General features: G+C 40.7%; 1 protein-coding gene across 1 annotated transcript; it reads right to left on the reverse strand.

Moving 5' to 3' along the window:
• Positions 1 to 13,548: 13,548 nt before the first annotated feature.
• LOC114695008 (olfactory receptor 13A1-like) lies at positions 13,549 to 14,502 on the reverse strand. The gene has a single exon (XM_028872149.1). It carries the CDS (start codon positions 14,494 to 14,496, stop codon positions 13,549 to 13,551), a length of 948 nt encoding a protein of 315 aa, XP_028727982.1. The 5' UTR covers positions 14,497 to 14,502.
• Positions 14,503 to 18,266: the final 3,764 nt, after the last annotated feature.

The raw sequence follows: 18,266 nt of genomic DNA on the forward strand, positions 1-18,266 counted from the left end.
CATCAGCTGAAGTCTCCAGAAAGAAGATGGGGCCCCACAACAACAACAATTCCAATTCCACGTGGACAACAATAATATCACTAAGCTGACAAACATCATCTACAGATCAGCTTTGAACTACAAGGTGCTCAGAGCAATTTTGAGATGACTAGCTGAGATGATCCAGTCTCAAAGACTACTTGAATAAGGAGTTGAGATAAACCCTGAACTTTGGCATTATACACAGATTGAATAATGAAGGATATAGTTACCTTTCCTAGAATTTGACAATTAACCTAAAATTTTTCTTTCAGGATAAAGATAACTTCTCCCATACCCAGCAGGAAGCAATTTTAAGAATACGACGCCCACATTCCCAAAGAGGTGGTGTGGGGAGGGTGGTTTTTTGGTCCTTTTAATGGGTTTTGGGTCTGGGATAATTTTCATTGTTTAGGGGGGTTGGTTACAAGTTGTTGTCAAGGGTTAGGAAAAAGGCTAAGCAAAGGAGATTAGATTTAAGGTTCTTGTTTAAAAGAAAGAAAGGAAGGAAGGAAGGAAGAAAGAAAGAAAGAAAGAAGGAAAGAAGGAAGGAAGAAAGGAAAGAAAGGAAGAAAGAGAGAGAGAAAGAAAGAAAAGAAAAAGACAATTACTAGTTTTAAATACTTTACATTGGATTGGATTGTTTTATATTGTATACAAATTTGAAATTGATATTGTTAGAAAATGCTATATGTATATTTCTAATTGTACTTATACCATTCATTTAACAATGTAATGTAATTTTCTGATCCTTGAATGTTATTATTACCAACTATTAGGATATAAAGAAATGAAAGTTAGTAGTTAGACATTACAATAGAACTTGTAGTCATAGTAGATATGTTTTAAAAATTGAGCAGATATATTTTGGACAGGTCATCTTCAAACCCTTCAGAGATCTACAGAATATGGCATTTAAAATGTTTTAATAACTTAGAAATTTTTCTTTTCTTGAGACATGTCGGCTCCTGGAAGTACCAATCTACTTCAGAGAAAATATGGGCATTGAGGAAACTGCATGTGGAGGCAACTTTCATTGTGGCAAAAGTTAGCCACTGGACAACAAAGTATCCTCGAATCAACAGGACAAAATGGACAGATAGAACACAAAACAAAGGACTTCTGGTTCTTGCCAAAATGAGTGTGGTTATGGCTTTATCAAAAGACATCTTCTGAGGCCAGGACAATATGGCACCATCCCTGAAGTGGCCTTCGCAATCTGGAAAAGGTACAGTGCCCTTTTCTTCGAAGGCAGCTTAACAGGCAGAGGGCCAATGGCTTCTGTTATGCAATGGAACAGCAGCTGAAGGCTCACGCCTCTCAATAGTAGACTGGCATTTAATAGAGGGATGTGGAGAAGAAGGGGATGCTGAGATGAAGCCATATATACACAGCCAAGAAGAATGGACAGCTGAATTCAAAAACCGTAAACAATTTCCAGAATTTAAAATCCTGAATCATGACAGGACACTAGTGGAATTCAGGTGTTTCTGGTAAATGGACTGCTCTCACCCAATGTGAGGTTGAACTGTTGACTTTGTGTACATCTTCCTTTACAAACGAGTCTGTCAGATACGCTAAGCCTATAGGCTGAAGATGATGCCCCAACACTGCGGAGAAACCTCAGGTGACTGTCCAGGCAGCTGGCTGTTTCTGTCAACTCACAAATTTTTTGGAAGTTGCTTGCATGCACTTCCTGTTTTTATTTTTGTTAGCTAATATTATTTCCTTCTTGGGTCTCTGAGGGAGTTGAAGATTAGTTAGTTATAGTTGAAAGTTAGTTAGTTATAGTTGAAGAGTAACTAGGATAGGAAGGAATTAGATACATTTTGGACTTACCAAAATAGGATAGATAATGGAATTATTTTCTCTGATTTGTCAAATACAAACGGACTAGACATTGTTTAGGTATTTATTACTTGTATATATTGTATATAGCTATTGTACTTTTGTATATAGTTTTTCTTTTGTTAGTTATAACCTTTTGCTTTTTTTTAAAATAGAAAAGGGGAAATATGGTGGTATTCTATTTGTACTGAAATGTGATTTTAATTGTATGTTAATAAATAAAGTTGCCCGGGGGTCAGAGCTATTAGAGCCATAGAAAGAGCGTGGTGGTGGTAGTGCACGCCTTTAATCCCATAGATCTCTGTGTGTTCAGGGATACAGCCAACACTGGAGACATATGCCTTTAAGACCTAGAGGACTGTACTTACAGGCAGTGACGAGGCAGTCATATGTTTGGGTTTATAACCAATGAGAAGGTAGAACAGAAAGATTATTTAAAGGCAAACACACAGGAAATAGGTCCTTTTGGGGAGAGCTAGGACCACTGCAGGAGGAAGGGTGAGTGCTGCGGGCCGCAGGAATATATCATAAGAACTCAGCTGGTTATGGCAAAGTCACTACCTGGAGGGATCAAGGAATTCCTCCAGAGGAAGCCAAATCCCAAGGAGTTTTTGGTGTTACTTGGCTTGTTATATATCAGCTGTATTCTGTTATGAAAATCATGTGTGCCTTCATAGCTTTCCCAATTGACTTTTCCCTAAGAAGGGCTAACAGTGTGGACTGATCACTCTCTGGACATACACATTCCAGGTATTTGGAGAACAGCCTTGGGAAAGACTTTCTCTGGAATCAGATTATTTCCCTTAGCCACTTTCAAGGACTACAGGAAACACCACCCAGGTGGGTGCCCAACTTCCAAGGACTAACAATGATAACAGCCCGCCTGCAAGTCTCCTGACTTAAATTCCACAAGGAGACACCGCCCAGGGGGGCGCCCAACTTCCGAGGACTAACAATGATAACAGCCCACATGCAAGTCTCCTGATTTACAGTAAATTCCACAAGGAGACACCACCTAGGAGAGGTGGACGTTAAGTAATAGCTTTACACAATTTAGCTCAGACCCTCCCTTTATATACCGAGACTTCCAGGAGGCAAAGAAGAGAAAAGAGAATGGAAGAACTAGATGGGTAAGTACTTGAGAGGAACGAACTGAGATGGAGAAGAACTAGATTGAAGGGCTAAAAAAGAGGACTAGAGGAACAAGATGGAAGATGAGGAAGAGCCAGATGGGGAAGAACAAGATGAAGAAGAGCCAGATGAGAGAGAAGGAGACGAGAGGAGCTGATAGGGGAAAGAACTAGATAGATGAGAACCTAGAAGGGACAGAACTAGATGAAGGAATTAAGATAGAACCTAGAGGGGACAGTAGATAAACATAGAGAGAAATCAGGCAAGAAAGGAGCTAGACATGAGAACAGAACTGAAGCTGTGTATAAAGGATGTTATGCCAGAGGAATTAAAGCAAGTGGACTATAGAACTCGGTGTGCTGAGATTATATTTCCTGATAATAGTCCTCGCCGTTAGTAGTTCTCTCTCCTGAGCCCCTGGGATGTATAATATTAAGGCTGGTCCCTCTAATATTATACAAGAGGTGAGATTTTAGCTCTGAGCTCTGACCTCTCAGCTTTCTCTTTTACATTGGTTCTGTGTTTCTTATTTAATAAGATGGTTGGTTACATCTACAGTCATGTAACTTACAGAATTAATCACAAGCCCTGTATGCACCTTGGAAAATAAAGCTGTGAATGGAAATTAAATGACCCTATTGTGTGTAAAGAAAAATAGATGGTTAGCTGACTAGTCCTGTAAAGTTTCTCCAAGAATTAAGAATAGAAATCTACCCCAAAACTACCAACAGCTGCCTGCCAGGACAAAAGAAATGGACTGAAATATTCTTAGTTTGCTCAAAATCATTGCTTTAGGGTGAAGATGTTATGTTGGGAAAATTAATACAAAGACAAATGTTTAACTACTTGTGGGCTTCTAAAGAAAACATGTAACTTGTGATCCTTTTTAAAAAAATTTTATAGTTAATTTAATTTTACATATCAGCCACAGATTTCGCTGTCCTCCCTCCTCCCGCACCCCTCTGTCCTTCCCCCTTTTGAACCTCCATTCCCACCTCCTCCAGGGCAAGGACTCCCCTGGGGATTCAGCTCAGCCTGGTTGATTCAGTCAAGGCATGTCCAGTCCCCTCCTCACTCTACCCAGGCTGAGCCAAGTGTCCTGGAATAGGCCCGAGGCTCCAGAATGCCAGCTCATGCACTAAGGACAGGTCCTGGTCTCACTGCCTGGGTGCCTCCCAAACAGATCAAGCTAATCAACTGTCTCACTTATCCAGAGGGCCTGATCCAGTTCCATTAGGGCTCCCCAGCTATTGGTTCATTGTTCATGTATTTCCACTAGTTTGGCTATTTGTCCCTGTGCTTTTTCCAATCATGGTCTCAACATCTCTGTGATCTTAATATGATTCTTATGTAAAGATTTTAAATTGCTTTTGGAAAATATGTAACTTGTGGTTATGAGGTAATCTTTTCTTGAATAGAAATATTTGTACTAGGAGGTGTAAAGAGATAAGAAAAAATAAGAGATGGAGAAAGAGGGAAAGAAATAGAAATAGACATTGGGGCAGCTCATATTAAAAATGTAATATAGGACGCAGGTAGGCCTGTGGCAGCAGCCTGCAAAGGTAGACTGGCCCGGCGGCAGCGGTGGACAGGGACATTCAGGCCTGGCGGCAGCCGGCACAAACATACAGGCCCAGCTGTGGCCCACAGAGGTAGACAGGACTGGCGGCAGAGACAAGCAGACGCAGGTAGGCCCGCAGTGGTGTGGCCTGCAGAGGCAGACGGGCCCGGCGGCGGCGACCAACAGGGACATTCAGGCCCAGCGACAGCAGGCAGAGACATACAGGTCCAGCGGCAGCCCGCAGAGGTAGACAGGCCACCCAGCGGAGACAAGCAGATGCAGGTAGGTGCGCGGCGGCCACCCGCAGAGGTAGACAGGCCCAGCGGCAGTGACAAGCAGAGGTAGGTAGGCCCGCAGAGGCAGCCGGCAGAGACATACAGGCCTGGCAGCAGCCCACAGAGGCAAACAGACCCAGCGGCAGCTGACAGGGACATACAGGCCCGGCGGCGGACCGCAGAGGTAGACAGGCCCGGCGACGGAGACAAGCAGACGCAGCTTGGAACAGGGACCTAACCCCAACACCCAGGGAAGTAGCTATATCCGTGGGACAGAACTAGAATGAATCTGAACACTCCATCTGAGGACAACCCAGGGCCCAGCTGCTGATCCTGCGAAACCCAACAACTTGGAGGTGTTGGTGATACTACTCCGCTCAGCTGAAACCCATCTGGGAGAGGATTCAGATGCCTACAGTTTGAAGTCTGAAGAAACAAGATCAGCTGAGGAGTTGACAAATGAACAAAACGTGACCTGGGAACACAGAAGAAGGCGCTGCCCAGCCACCAAACCAGATCACCAGAATCATAAGTATATATTTCACCGACTGAGATCAGCTGCCCCTAAAGAAATAGCCCAATAGCACCAATTTAACCAAGAACTCCTACTAAACCAAGACTAAAAATTAGAACAAGGGAGGCACTCTCAGACACAGACACCACCTGCACCTCACAGAGGAAGAGATGAGTAGACGCCAGTGCAAAAATACAGGCAACAACATAAAGACCTATATGGCAACATCAGAACTTAGTGATTCTACACCTGCAAGACCTGAACATACCAAGACAGAAGAAACAGAAGAAATCAACCCTAAAAATGACTTTAAGAAGATGATAGAGGCCCTTAAAGAAGAAGTAAAACATTCCCTCAAAGAGGACATAAAAACTTTCCTTAAAGAGGAAATGAAAAACTCCCTTAAAGAGGAAATAAAAACTTCCCTTAAAGAGGAAATGAAAAACTCCATTAAAGAGGAAATAAAAAACTCCCTTAAAGAAATGGAAGAAAAAATGAACAAAAAATGGGAAGAAATCAAATCAAGCCAAGAAAAAGCAATTAAACAGATGAAAGAAACATTCCAAGATATGAAAAATGAATTTGAGACAATAAAGAAAACACATGCTGAGGGAATGCTGGAAATAGAAATCCTGACTAAATGAACAGGAACTGCAGAAACAAGCATAACCAACCGATTACAAGAGATGGAACAGGGAATCTCTGACACTGAAGACACGATAGAGAAAATAGATTCGTCAGTCAAAGAAAACACTAAAGACAAAAAAGTCGTAACACAAAACGTCCGGGAAATTTGGGGCACCATGAAAAGACCAAACCTAAGAATAATAGGGATAGAAGAAGGAGAAGAATACCAACTCAAAGGTACAGAAAATATATTCAGCAAAATCATAGAAGAAAACTTTCCTAACCTAAAGAAAGAAATACCTATGACAGAACACCAAATAGGCTGGATCCAAAAAAAAAGTCCCCTCGGCACATAATAATCAAAACACTAAACAAACAGAACAAAGAAAAAATATTAAGAGCCGCAAAGGAAAAAGACCAAGTAACATATAAATGCAAACCCATCAGAATAACACCAGACTACTCAATAGAGACTATGAAAGCTAGAAGATCATGAACAAATCTCATGCAGACACTAAGAGACCACGGATGTCAAACCAGACTATTATACCCAGCAAAACTCTCAATCACCATAGGCAGAGTAAACAAAATATTCCAGGATAAAACCAGATTTAATCAATACCTGTCCACAAACCCAGCCCTACAGAAAGCACTAGAAGGGAAAATCCAACCCAAAGAAGCTAAACACATCCATGAAAAATCAAGCAATAGATAATCCCACACCAACATACACCACAGAAGGACAACACAACACAACCACACAAAATAACAGGAATTAACAATCACTGGTCATTAATATCCATCAATATCAATGGTCTCAACTCACCTATAAAAAGACACAGGCTAACAGAATGGATAAGAAAACAGGACCCATCCATCTGCTGCATACAAGAAACACACCTTAACTTCAAAGACAGACACTACCTCCGAGTAAAGGGCTGGGAAAAGGCTTTCTAAGCAAATGGACCTAAGAAACAAGCTGGTGTAGCTATCCTAATATCTAATAAAATAGACTTCAAACTAAAATCAATCAAAAGAGATCAGGATGTACATTACATATTCATCACAGGAAAAATCCACCAAGATGAAGTCTCGATTCTAAACATTTATGCTCCAAATACAAAAGCACCCACATTCATAAAAGAAACACTACTAAAGTTTAAAACGCACATCAAACCCCACACATTAGTAGTGGGAGATTTTAACACACCACTCTCACCAAAAGACAGATCTACCAGACTGAAACTTAACAAAGAAATAAAGGACCTATCAGATGTTATGACTCAAATGGACCTAATAGATATCTACAGAACATTCCATCCTAACACAAAAGAATATACCTTCTTCTCAGCACCCTATGGAACCTTCTCAAAAATTGACCACATGGTTGGACACAAAACAAATCTCAACAGATACAAAAAAATTGGAATAACCTCCTGTATCTTATCAGACCACCATGCCTTAAAGTTAGACCTCAACAACAAAAATTATAGAAAACCCACAAACTCATGGAAACTGAATAATGCCCACCTGAAACATCAATGGGTCAAGGAAGAAATAAAGAAAGAAATTAAAGAGTTCCTAGAATTCAATGAAAATGAAAGTACAACATACCCAAACTTATGGGACACTATGAAAGCAGTGCTAAGAGGAAAATTCATAGCTTTAAATGCACACATAAAGAAGATGGAGCAATCCCATACCAATGAATTAACAGCACAACTGAAAGCTCTAGAACAAAAAGAAACAAACTCACCCAGGAGAAATAGACGCCAGGAAATAATCAAATTGAGGGCTGAAATCAATGAAATAGAAAACAAGAGAACAATACAAAAAATCAATGAAACAAAGAGTTGGTTCTTTGAAAAAATCAACAAGATAGACAAACCCCTAGCCAAATTAACCAAAAGGCAAAGAGAGAGCACCCAAATTCACAAAATCAGAAATGAAAAGGGAGACATCACAACAGACAATGAGGAAATCCAGAGAATCATCAGATCATACTTCAAAAACCTGTATTCCACAAAAATGGAAAACCAGGAAGAAATGGACAATTTTCTGGACAAATACCACATACCAAAATTAAATCAAGACCAGATAAACCATTTAAATAGACCAATAACCACTAAAGAAATAGAAACAGTCATCAAAAGTCTCCCAACCAAAAAAAGCCCAGGACTAGATGGTTTCAGTGCAGAATTCTACCAGACTTTCAAAGAAGAACTAATACCAATACTCTTCAAAGTGTTCCACACAATAGAAACAGAAGGAACACTACCAAACTCTTTTTATGAGGCTACAATTACCCTGATACCCAAACCACACAAAGATGCAACAAAGAAAGAGAACTACAGACCAATCTCCCTCATGAACATTGATGCAAAAATACTCAACAAAATATTGGCAAACCGAATCCAAGAATACATCAAAACAATCATCCATCACGACCAAGTAGGATTCATCCCAGGGATGCAAGGATGGTTCAACATACAAAAATCAGTCAATGTAATACACCATATAAACAAACTGAAAGAAAAAAACCACATGATCATCTCCTTAGATGCTGAAAAAGCCTTTGACAAAATCCAACACCCCTTCATGATAAAGGTCTTAGAAAGATCAGGAATACAAGGAACATTTCTAAACATAATAAAAGCAATTTATAGCAAGCCAACAGCAAACATCAAATTAAATGGAGAGAAACTCAAAGCGATACCACTAAATTCAGGAACAAGACAAGGCTGTCCACTCTCCCCATATTTATTCAATATAGTACTAGAAGTTCTAGCTAGAGCAATAAGACAACAAAAGGAGATCAAAGGGATACAAATTGGCAGGGAAGAAGTCAAACTTTCACTGTTTGCAGATGATATGATAGTATACATAAGTGACCCCAAAAACTCTACCAGGGAATTCCTACAGCTGATAAACTCCTTCAGTAAAGTGGCAGGATACAAGATTAACTCAAAAAAAATTAGTAGCCCTCCTATACACAAATGATAAAAGGGCTGAGAAAGAAGTCAGAGAAACATCACCCTTTACAATAGCCACAAATAATATAAAATACCTTGTGATAACACTAACTAAACAAGTGAAGGACCTTTTTGATAAGAACTTTAAATCTCTAAAGAAAGAAATTGAAGAAGATATCAGAAAATGGAAGGATCTCCCATGCTCATGGATAGGTAGGATTAACATAGTAAAAATGGCAATCTTACCAAAAGCAATCTACAGATTCAATGCAATCCCCATCAAAATTCCAACACAATTCTTCACAGACTTGGAAAGAAAAATACTCAACTTCATATGGAAAAACAAAAGACCCAGGATAGCTGAAAGAATCCTATACGATAAAGCAACCTTTGGAGGCATCACCATCCCTGACCTCAAACTCTACTATAGAGCTATAGTAATAAAAACAGCTTGGTACTAGTATAAAAACCGACATATGGACCAATGGAATCGAATTGAAGACCCTGACATTAATCCATGCACATATGAACACCTGGTTTTTGACAAAGGAGCCAAAACTATACAATGGAAAAAAGAAAGTATCTTCAACAAATGGTGCTGGCATAATTGGATGTCAATATGTAAAAGATTACAAATAGATCCATATCTGTCACCATGCATAAAACTCAAGTCCAGGTGGATCAAAGACCTGAACATAAATCCAGTTACACTAAACTTAATAGAAAAGAAAGTAGGAAGCACTCTTGAACGCATTGGCACCAGAGACCATTTCCTAAATAAAACACCAACAGCACAGACCCTGAGCACAACAATTAATAAATGGGACCTCTCGAAACTGAGAAGCTTTTGCAGGGCAAAAGACACAGTCAATAAGACAAAAAGACAGCCAACAGAATGGGAAAAGATCTTCACCAACCTCACATCTGACAGAGGATTGATCTCCACAGTATAAAAAGAACTCAAGAAACTAGACATCAAAGTACTGAACAGTCCAATTAAGAAATGGGCTAAAGAGCTAAACAGAGAATTCACCAAACAAGAACTACAAATGGCTGAAAGATATTTAAAGAAATGCTCAACATCCTTAATCATCAGAGAAATGCAAATCAAAACGACTCTGAGATACCACCTTACACCTGTCAGAATGGCTACGATCAAAAACACCAATGACAGCCAATGTTGGAGAGAATGTGGAGCAAAGGGAACACTCCTCCATTGTTGGTGGGAATGTAAACTTGTACAACCACTGTGGAAATCAGTATGGCGGTTTCTCAGAAAATTAGGAATCGAACTACCTCAAGACCCAGCCATCCTACTCTTGGGCATATACCCAAAGAATGCTGATTCATACCATAAAGATACATGCTCAGCTATGTTCATAGTAGCACTATTTGTAATAGCCAGATCCTGGAAACAACCTAGATGCCCATCAACAGAAGAATGGATGGAAAAAATGTGGTACATATACACAATGGAGTACTACTCAGCAGAGAAAAACAATGAAAGCATGAAATTTGCAGGCAAATGGATGGAACTAGAAAAAATCATCCTGAGTGAGGTAACCCAAACCCAGAAAGACAGTCATGGTATGTACTCACTCATAAGTGGATTCTAGATATAAAATAAAGAACAATCAGACCACAACCCATAGAACCATAGAGGCTATATATAAAGCATGGAGGTCCCTAGGACGACTGTGGCTTATAATAAATTTCAGCTTTACTCAATTATTGAAAAATAAATAGCCAAATAAATGGAAACACATGAACTATGAACCAAAGGCTGAGGGGCCCCCAGCTGAATCAGGCCCTCTGAATAGGTGAGACAGTTGATTGGCTTGATCAGTTGGGGAGGCAACTAGGCAGTGGGACCAAGTCCTGTGCTCATTGCATGAGTTAGCTGTTTGAAACCTGGAGCTTATGCAGGGACGCTTGGCTCAGTCTGGGAGGAAGGGACTGGACCTGCCTAGACTGAGTCTATCAGGTTGATTGCAGTCCTCAGGGGAGGATTTGCCCTGGAGGAGTTGGGAATGGAGGGTGGGCTGGGGGTAAGGGGAGGGAGTGGGCGGGGGTCGAGAATAGGGGAACCCGTGGCTGATATGTAGAACTGAATGGTATTGTAAAATAAAATAAAATAAAAAAAAGAAAGGAAGGAAAAAATGTAATATAAAAAAAAGAAAGAAAAGAAATAGACATTGGGAAAGACACAGAAGGAGAACAAGTCGGGAGAAGTAGTAGGAAAATAACAGGGTAAAAGAACAGAGTAGAAAAAGAACAGAACATTCATCAGGGAGAAAGATAAAATGAAGAGTTAAGCTTTTGTCCTTGGTCTCCTGAGTGTATATACAGCTCCAACAACACCACAACTCTTGTCCAGTTTCCCTGAGCTGCTGAAAGCTGATCTTCCAGCAGCATTCCTGGAAATACCTGCTAGGTCCATTTGATTTATGACATCATTTAGCTCCAGCATTTCTGTGTAATTTTAGTCAGGATGTCCTGTCTATTGGAGAGTTGGACATTGGAATTATGCCGTATCACACAGGTTACAGCTGAACATTCCTGGGTGGTGGTCAAGGAGTCAGGGTTGCTGAGAACTTATCTTCCAGGAATTTGAATCAGAGATAAATGGCTACCAAGATGGATGCCTAGTGAGAAACACAGTTTCTTTAGCCATCACACCATCATGATAAGAATTCCCAAATAATGTGTTTAAGAGATGTATGCATGCATATGTGTTTGTGACCATTTTTGTATGTAGTGTTTGGGTGATTGTCAGTTGCTCTGTAGCTTACACAGCAGTCACGAGACTAACAACCGAAGGGATGGCACCAAACATGACTTGAAGCCAACAGTGTGAAAGAAACCAACAGCTGAAACAGGCTGAGGCCAGTGATGCACCGATGTAACTCTTGATTGTCACCATAACTGAATGAAAAATAACCGAGGAAATCACTGAGGGACACTTCTGTCCATGCAGTGGAGAGTGTTTCCAGAAAGCATTCACTGAAGTAGGGGATGCACTCTCCATGTGGGTAATACCCTCCCAGTGACTGGGGGCTAGAAAGCCTGGGTTAAAGTGAAAGGAGAAATCCAGTTGAACAAGGAATTCCTCTAATATGTGTTCTGAGCCACCATGATGGCCCCCACCTGCCCCCACTGCTGTGAGTCCCTGCCTTACAATAGGCCAAAACAAAGAGCCAAATGTCCATGGACTGTGTCCTCTGAAAACATGAGACAGAACAAATGTTTTGAAAAGGTCTTTTGCCCACAAGAATGAACAGCTAATTCATACAACATACCTGATTTGTACCACGTGTTCTGTACAGAATTTCAGAAGAATAAGGAAGTAAGCTGATGAAGAATGTGTTCAGTCTGAAAAGGATGCAGCATCATCTCAGCAGCAGTTACCTCAGATGCTGCCCTTTCTCCACTGAGTTGTCTTCCTATCAGTGTCTTAATGTGGCTGCAGATGTACTTCCTTTTCCTCTTCCTTTTTTTCTGCCTTCACATTCCTGTTCTCAGAGGGTTTGAAGAATTTTAGTCAGGAGTGGTTGGTCAACACATAACTGACTCCATTTTGGTGTGTGCTTTGTATTTTGTTTTGTCATATTGTCTTGGATTTCTTTTGCTTTTTGCACATACAGACACATACACACAGACACATAGACACACACACAGACACAGACACACACACACACACACACACACACACACACACACACACACACACACACAGAAATAGAGAGAGCCAAAGGATTGGATGATTGGATGGGTAGTTAAGTAGGGAGGTACGATGAGGGAGGCGTTGTGGAAGGAAAAAGAATATGATTAAAATATATTATAGGAAAAAAGTTTTAGCCCATGCACTTTTGCCTAATATCCACTTTTTTAAATTTTTATTCATGATGTGAGGGAAGAGTTCCATTTTCCTATGCAGATACTCATCTACTCTCTACAAAACTCTGTGGGAATTTCTGATATTTCTCACGAGTTCAAGCGTCATCGTTGTCACAAGTAAGCTGGAATCACATCTGTGAGCTCAATTTTGAAACTTAAACTTCTCCTCTGTTCCTCTAATTGCCTTCCCCTTCATGTCAATGCCACTAGCCTTGACTTGCACAGCTCAGTAGGAAGCTGTGAAATCGAGAACGGAGCCACTCGACTTGTGTCTTTCAAGACTCTGTGGCATGCTGACACCTCAAATTTTCTTAAGAAGTTTGGATCCATTAATGGCAGTTCTGAAACCAAGCCCTGCGATATTTACAGGGTAGCACTGGATGAAAGGGCTTTGTTTTGTGACTATCATCATTGTTGCCCACTGAAGATATTCCAGGAAGTGGAATGCGGCCATCCACATTTAGATAAACTTAATTACTTTAGGAACAAATTGTATTTATCAGGATATAAAGCTTGAGTGTTTTGTTTACATTGCCTCTAAGAATTATATTGTTTTTGAGGTTACAGTAAATGGAATTTTCCAGTCCTTGCATCAGAGAATGTTTTTCTAAAACAATAACAGGTATACCTCACTCCATGGACCTGCTCTCGGGAGGGCATGTGTAGGAACAGCCCAGGCCAGGAGAACAGCCTGCACATCTCCACTTAGTGTGAGGAAGAGGGCAAGAGTCTTCCCAAGGCGAGCTTGACATCCTTGTTCCTCAGTGTATAGATGAGGGGGTTCAGGGTTGGGCTGAGCACTGAGTACAGCACCGAAGTCACTTTGCTTCTTTCTGGGCTGTAGCTGGAAGCAGGACTGATGTAGGCACAGAACACAGATGAGTAGAACACACAGACCACGATGAGGTGGGAGGAGCAGGTAGAAAAGGCCTTCCTCTTGCCCTCAGTAGAGCGCATGCGCAGGATGCTGGCGATGATGCAGCCATAGGAGAGTAAGGTGAGGATGAAGTTGATGCCTCCATAAAAGGCATCTGCCACAAGAGTCATAATGCTATTCACATATGTGGGGCTGCAGGAGAGGAGGAGGAGTGGGGGGATCTCACAGAAGAAGTGGGTGATGACCTTGGGACCACAGAATGACAGCCTTGTCATCAGACCAGTGTTGATAGATGCGTTCAGAGCACAGATGGACCACACACCCATGGCTAGGGCCCCACACAGGTGTGGGCTCATCCTAGAGCTGTAGTGCAGGGGATGGCAGATGGCTATGTAGCGGTCATAGGCCATGACTGTGAGCAGCAGTAGCTCAGAGGATCCAGACCACACAAGGAAGAAGAGCTGAGTCATGCACCCTTTGAAGGAGATGGTGTTTTTCTCAGAGATTAGACCAACCAGTGCCTTGGGCAGCACGGAGGAGATGCAGACAATATCCATGGTGGCCAGGTTGCACAGGAAAAAGTACATGGGACTGTGGAGCCCAGTGCTGGAGGTGACCAAAGCAATGATGACAATGTTGCCTAGTAGAGCCATCATATAAAGGGTCAGGAAGCAGCCGATCAGGACCAGCTGTAGATCAGGGTGCTCTGAGAACCCTTCCAGCACAAACTCTGTCACCATTGTCTCATTGGAACTATCCATGCTTGTGGAGAGCATTCAGTTGACCACTGTGTCTGCAGGCTTCTGAGAATGTATTACTGTTTACCATGCCAAAGTCTGATTTTGAAATTGATTCATCTCAAGAGTCTCTGTTGTCTGAAAAGGAATGAGTGAATGTATTTCCATCAGGAAAGCCTCTTGTCCCTCATGTCCTTACCATACCATTTGGTATTCACTTGCTTTTGTTTTTCATCGAGAATCTTTTACCCTGAACATTTGGACCAAAGGGGACATCTACAACTTCCTCATCTTGATCATTTTGCTTTCTCTGATATTTGGATTAGAACTACACTATCCATTGAAACCTGGTAATTATCATTCACCATGACTATGAGTCTGTGATGGGCAAAGGCTGGATTAGACACAGGACTTTCACACAGTCTCAGCTCCCTGCATCTATGTGTCTCTTTATAGGAAAAGTACTTACTTCACCTGTGCTCCTCCCCAAATGGTACCCGTTGTTGCTTCTCATCAGGATCAAACCATGCATCCCCCGCAGAGTATCATGGAGGAGCCTCAGAATCTGTACTATCATAGAAGATAAACTACTGAGAGAAGAGGTCAATGAGAACTCACTTTGGGGACCAAAGACTGCCGTCTTGCCTGCATTTGGCTACCTGGGGTCATGCCACATTCTTTTATATCCCAGAAAATAATGCACATTTTAAAAAAATGTTCTTTCTTTCTTTTTTTGTGTGTGATATTTTGTTACGCACAACAGAAAGTAGAATGACACTTCTGGAAAACTATAAATCAATAATCATTTACTATACACATGATGTTTAGCTATGTTTTGATGCCTGACATTCCCTATTGGCCTACCAGACAATATTATCTTACTCGAATGTGATGCTGCTATACAGAGGGAAAAATTAATGTTTCCTTACTGTTCACACATGCACAGCAGAGAGTCTAGCTGCATACACTCAAGCCCCCTTTCCATAATTTCATCCTTCTCTTTTGTGAATTTAGTTTTGATTGCTAGGGTGCCCATTTGTGCATAAGTGGACATGGGAGGATTTAGTATCCAGGTGGGGAGATTGTGGTGAAGCAAATTCACAGCAGACCCTCATGTCTACATGTAAGCTAGATCTCAGCAAGGCTGACTTGAAAATCTTCAGAAACTGAGCAGCTCAGGATCCTCACCATCGTCACAAACTGGAGATCCCACAGTCTGTCCAGAAAGATTGGTAGAGGAAGCATGTACACTTACAGCCCTGTTATCACAGTCCCCCTCCTCTTTGTTTGACCATTTTTTCTTGATACTTATATTTAGACAGCTGTAATTGTTTCTTTAGGTGACTCCCAGTCTTGTCAGCCCTAATCTGTAGCAGATAAGGCAGGGCTAAGCTGGTGTTTTCAATTCCATGGAAGACGAAGGTCTTTTTTGAACCTCAACAGTGGACTCTGGACTACAGGGTATGAAAATCTCTCTGTGACATTTTCTCACCATGCTCTGTGGATGTCATGATCAAACAAGACAACATTCACGTCCTTTCTAGTCATCAATATAGATCTTAGATTCATCTAAATTTTCTGATTTTCAATTCTAAATTAGTGTGAGCACTGTGGGTCATGAGAGTAAGCCCATTTTTGAACATATGGCAAAAATAACAGACATGAATCAACTCTCTGATCATGATCAGAAGCTAGACATTCTGCTGCTTATACAGTGGAGCATGAAATCAAATCTTTCTATCATAATCTGTTCTCTGACCCAGAACTCTTTTTCAATCTCAAGACTCAAACACTGGGATAAATGTCACTTTCATAGTGAGACTTCTGTTTTGAAGCTCCATGGTTAGTTGGAAGAGTCACACAGTGGAAACTAAACTTTCACTCACCTTTTCTTGTCATTGTGGATTCAGGTGATGATGTCTCCCACAAAGTACACACTGTTGACCACAGACTCTCCTTTCCTGCAAGCACCAAGTCTTAAGTGTTTCTCTGAAGCTCTGTCTAGCTTTGTGTAGAGGTCATTGATCTTCAGAAATACTTGTGATTTTCTGAGGCCAGGGGCAGGTGCTTGTCCTGGTGCCTCCTGGGATAGCAACTGAAGGAGAAAGCTCTTAGGATCAATTAAAGGGGACTCATAGCCTCATGACCCAAGCTCCCTGCAGACTGGTGTGGAGGACAGTGGTAAATGGAGTCTCATAGTGTGAGTAGGAGCAGTTGGTCCTCTACACCTCCCTCCTCCAACACTCTGCATGCATCTCCCAGAGTGTCATTGGGATTCTCCTGGCCTGTGTGGAAGGTGTCACTTAGATATGAATTGACTCTTCTTATTCCTCTGAGAGTACTTCTTCTGACTTTTACACACATGCAATGGGTTTATTCTAAGTATCTTGTACTTTCTGTGCCTGCCCTTCCTCCTCCTACATTTAAGTCTTTCAATGTTATTGTTCTAACTCTGCACTTCCATTCTGTTTGCTACATTTATAAGCATTCAAAATATTCATTCAGCCCTGAGACTATATATACAGGTGGTGTTATACAGACAGAACAGTTTATACTTAGGAATATATATGAATATACATATACTTATATGCAGTCGGTAACAATTCATAAATAAATAAGCAGTCATGATTTGGAGAGAGTCTGGGAGGAATATATGGGAAGGTTTTGAAGGAGAAAGCAACAGCATAAAAGTTAAAATCAAATTATAACCTCAACAAATTTTAAAGTTAAAAAATTATTCAAAGTTTTATGTGTCATTAGATTCTTCATAAAGAAAAACTTAAATAAAACCAATTTAATTAAAATGTTAATTGAAAAAGACTTTTTCACACAATAGATTCTGATTGTGATTCCCTCCCAACTCCTAGATTCTTCCTATCCACCCAACTCCATGCCCTTGCTTCTCTGTCTTTAGAAAACAAACAAACAAAAAGCAAACAAAACAACAAACAAAAAGAACAAGCACAATAAACAAACAATACAACCAAAAACCACAAAAACAGAAAATCAGAAATAATAATATACAAGAAAAAGACTAGAAAGAGAAAAAACAGCCAAAGAAATATGACAGATAAAGTCTACTGAAATGCTACTTAGACTGTTGTCTTTTCCATCTACTACTGATTACGGGGTCTACCCATCAGTAGGGTTTATATACCCAGTGATGCTCTATTGGTGAGAATGAATTATCCCTGAGTATTCCAAATCTCTCACTATTTGCACACTGTAAGGTGGTGGATTTCTGTCTTTTTGCTTATATATTGCAGGAGGAAGCTTCTCTGATGATAGCTGAGTGAGATACTGATCTATGGGTATAGCAGAATGTCATTAGGAGTCATTCGGTTGCTACTTGAGAGCTGTAATGTTTGGTATTCCCCGTTTCATGTCCTATATAGTCTCAGGTTTCTGGCCATTGGAACACTGTCAGGCATGGATTCCATTTCATAGAGTGGACATTACATCCAATTAAGTAGTGGTTGGTTACTCCCAAAACTTTTGTGCCGCTGTTACAACAGTTTATCATGCAAGCTGTTCACCACTGTATATTGAAGGGTTCATAGCTGGGTGGTATTCACTTTTCTGTCGCAGATTTCATTTTTTTTAAACACCTGTATCTACCCCTATCTTTATCCATTCACCTATTGATATACATTTAGGGTGTTTTCAATTTCTAGAACTTATGAATAGAGCAGCAATTAACATGGATTATTAGCAACTGTCTTTGTAGTAGAATATAGAGTCATTTGGGTTTGTGCCTCCAAAATGATAAGCTGGATCTTGAGTTAGATTGATTCTCATCTTTCCAAGGA

The sequence above is a fragment of the Peromyscus leucopus genome, chromosome 1 (assembly GCF_004664715.2).
Source record: "Peromyscus leucopus breed LL Stock chromosome 1, UCI_PerLeu_2.1, whole genome shotgun sequence".
Lineage (NCBI taxonomy): Eukaryota > Metazoa > Chordata > Mammalia > Rodentia > Cricetidae > Peromyscus > Peromyscus leucopus.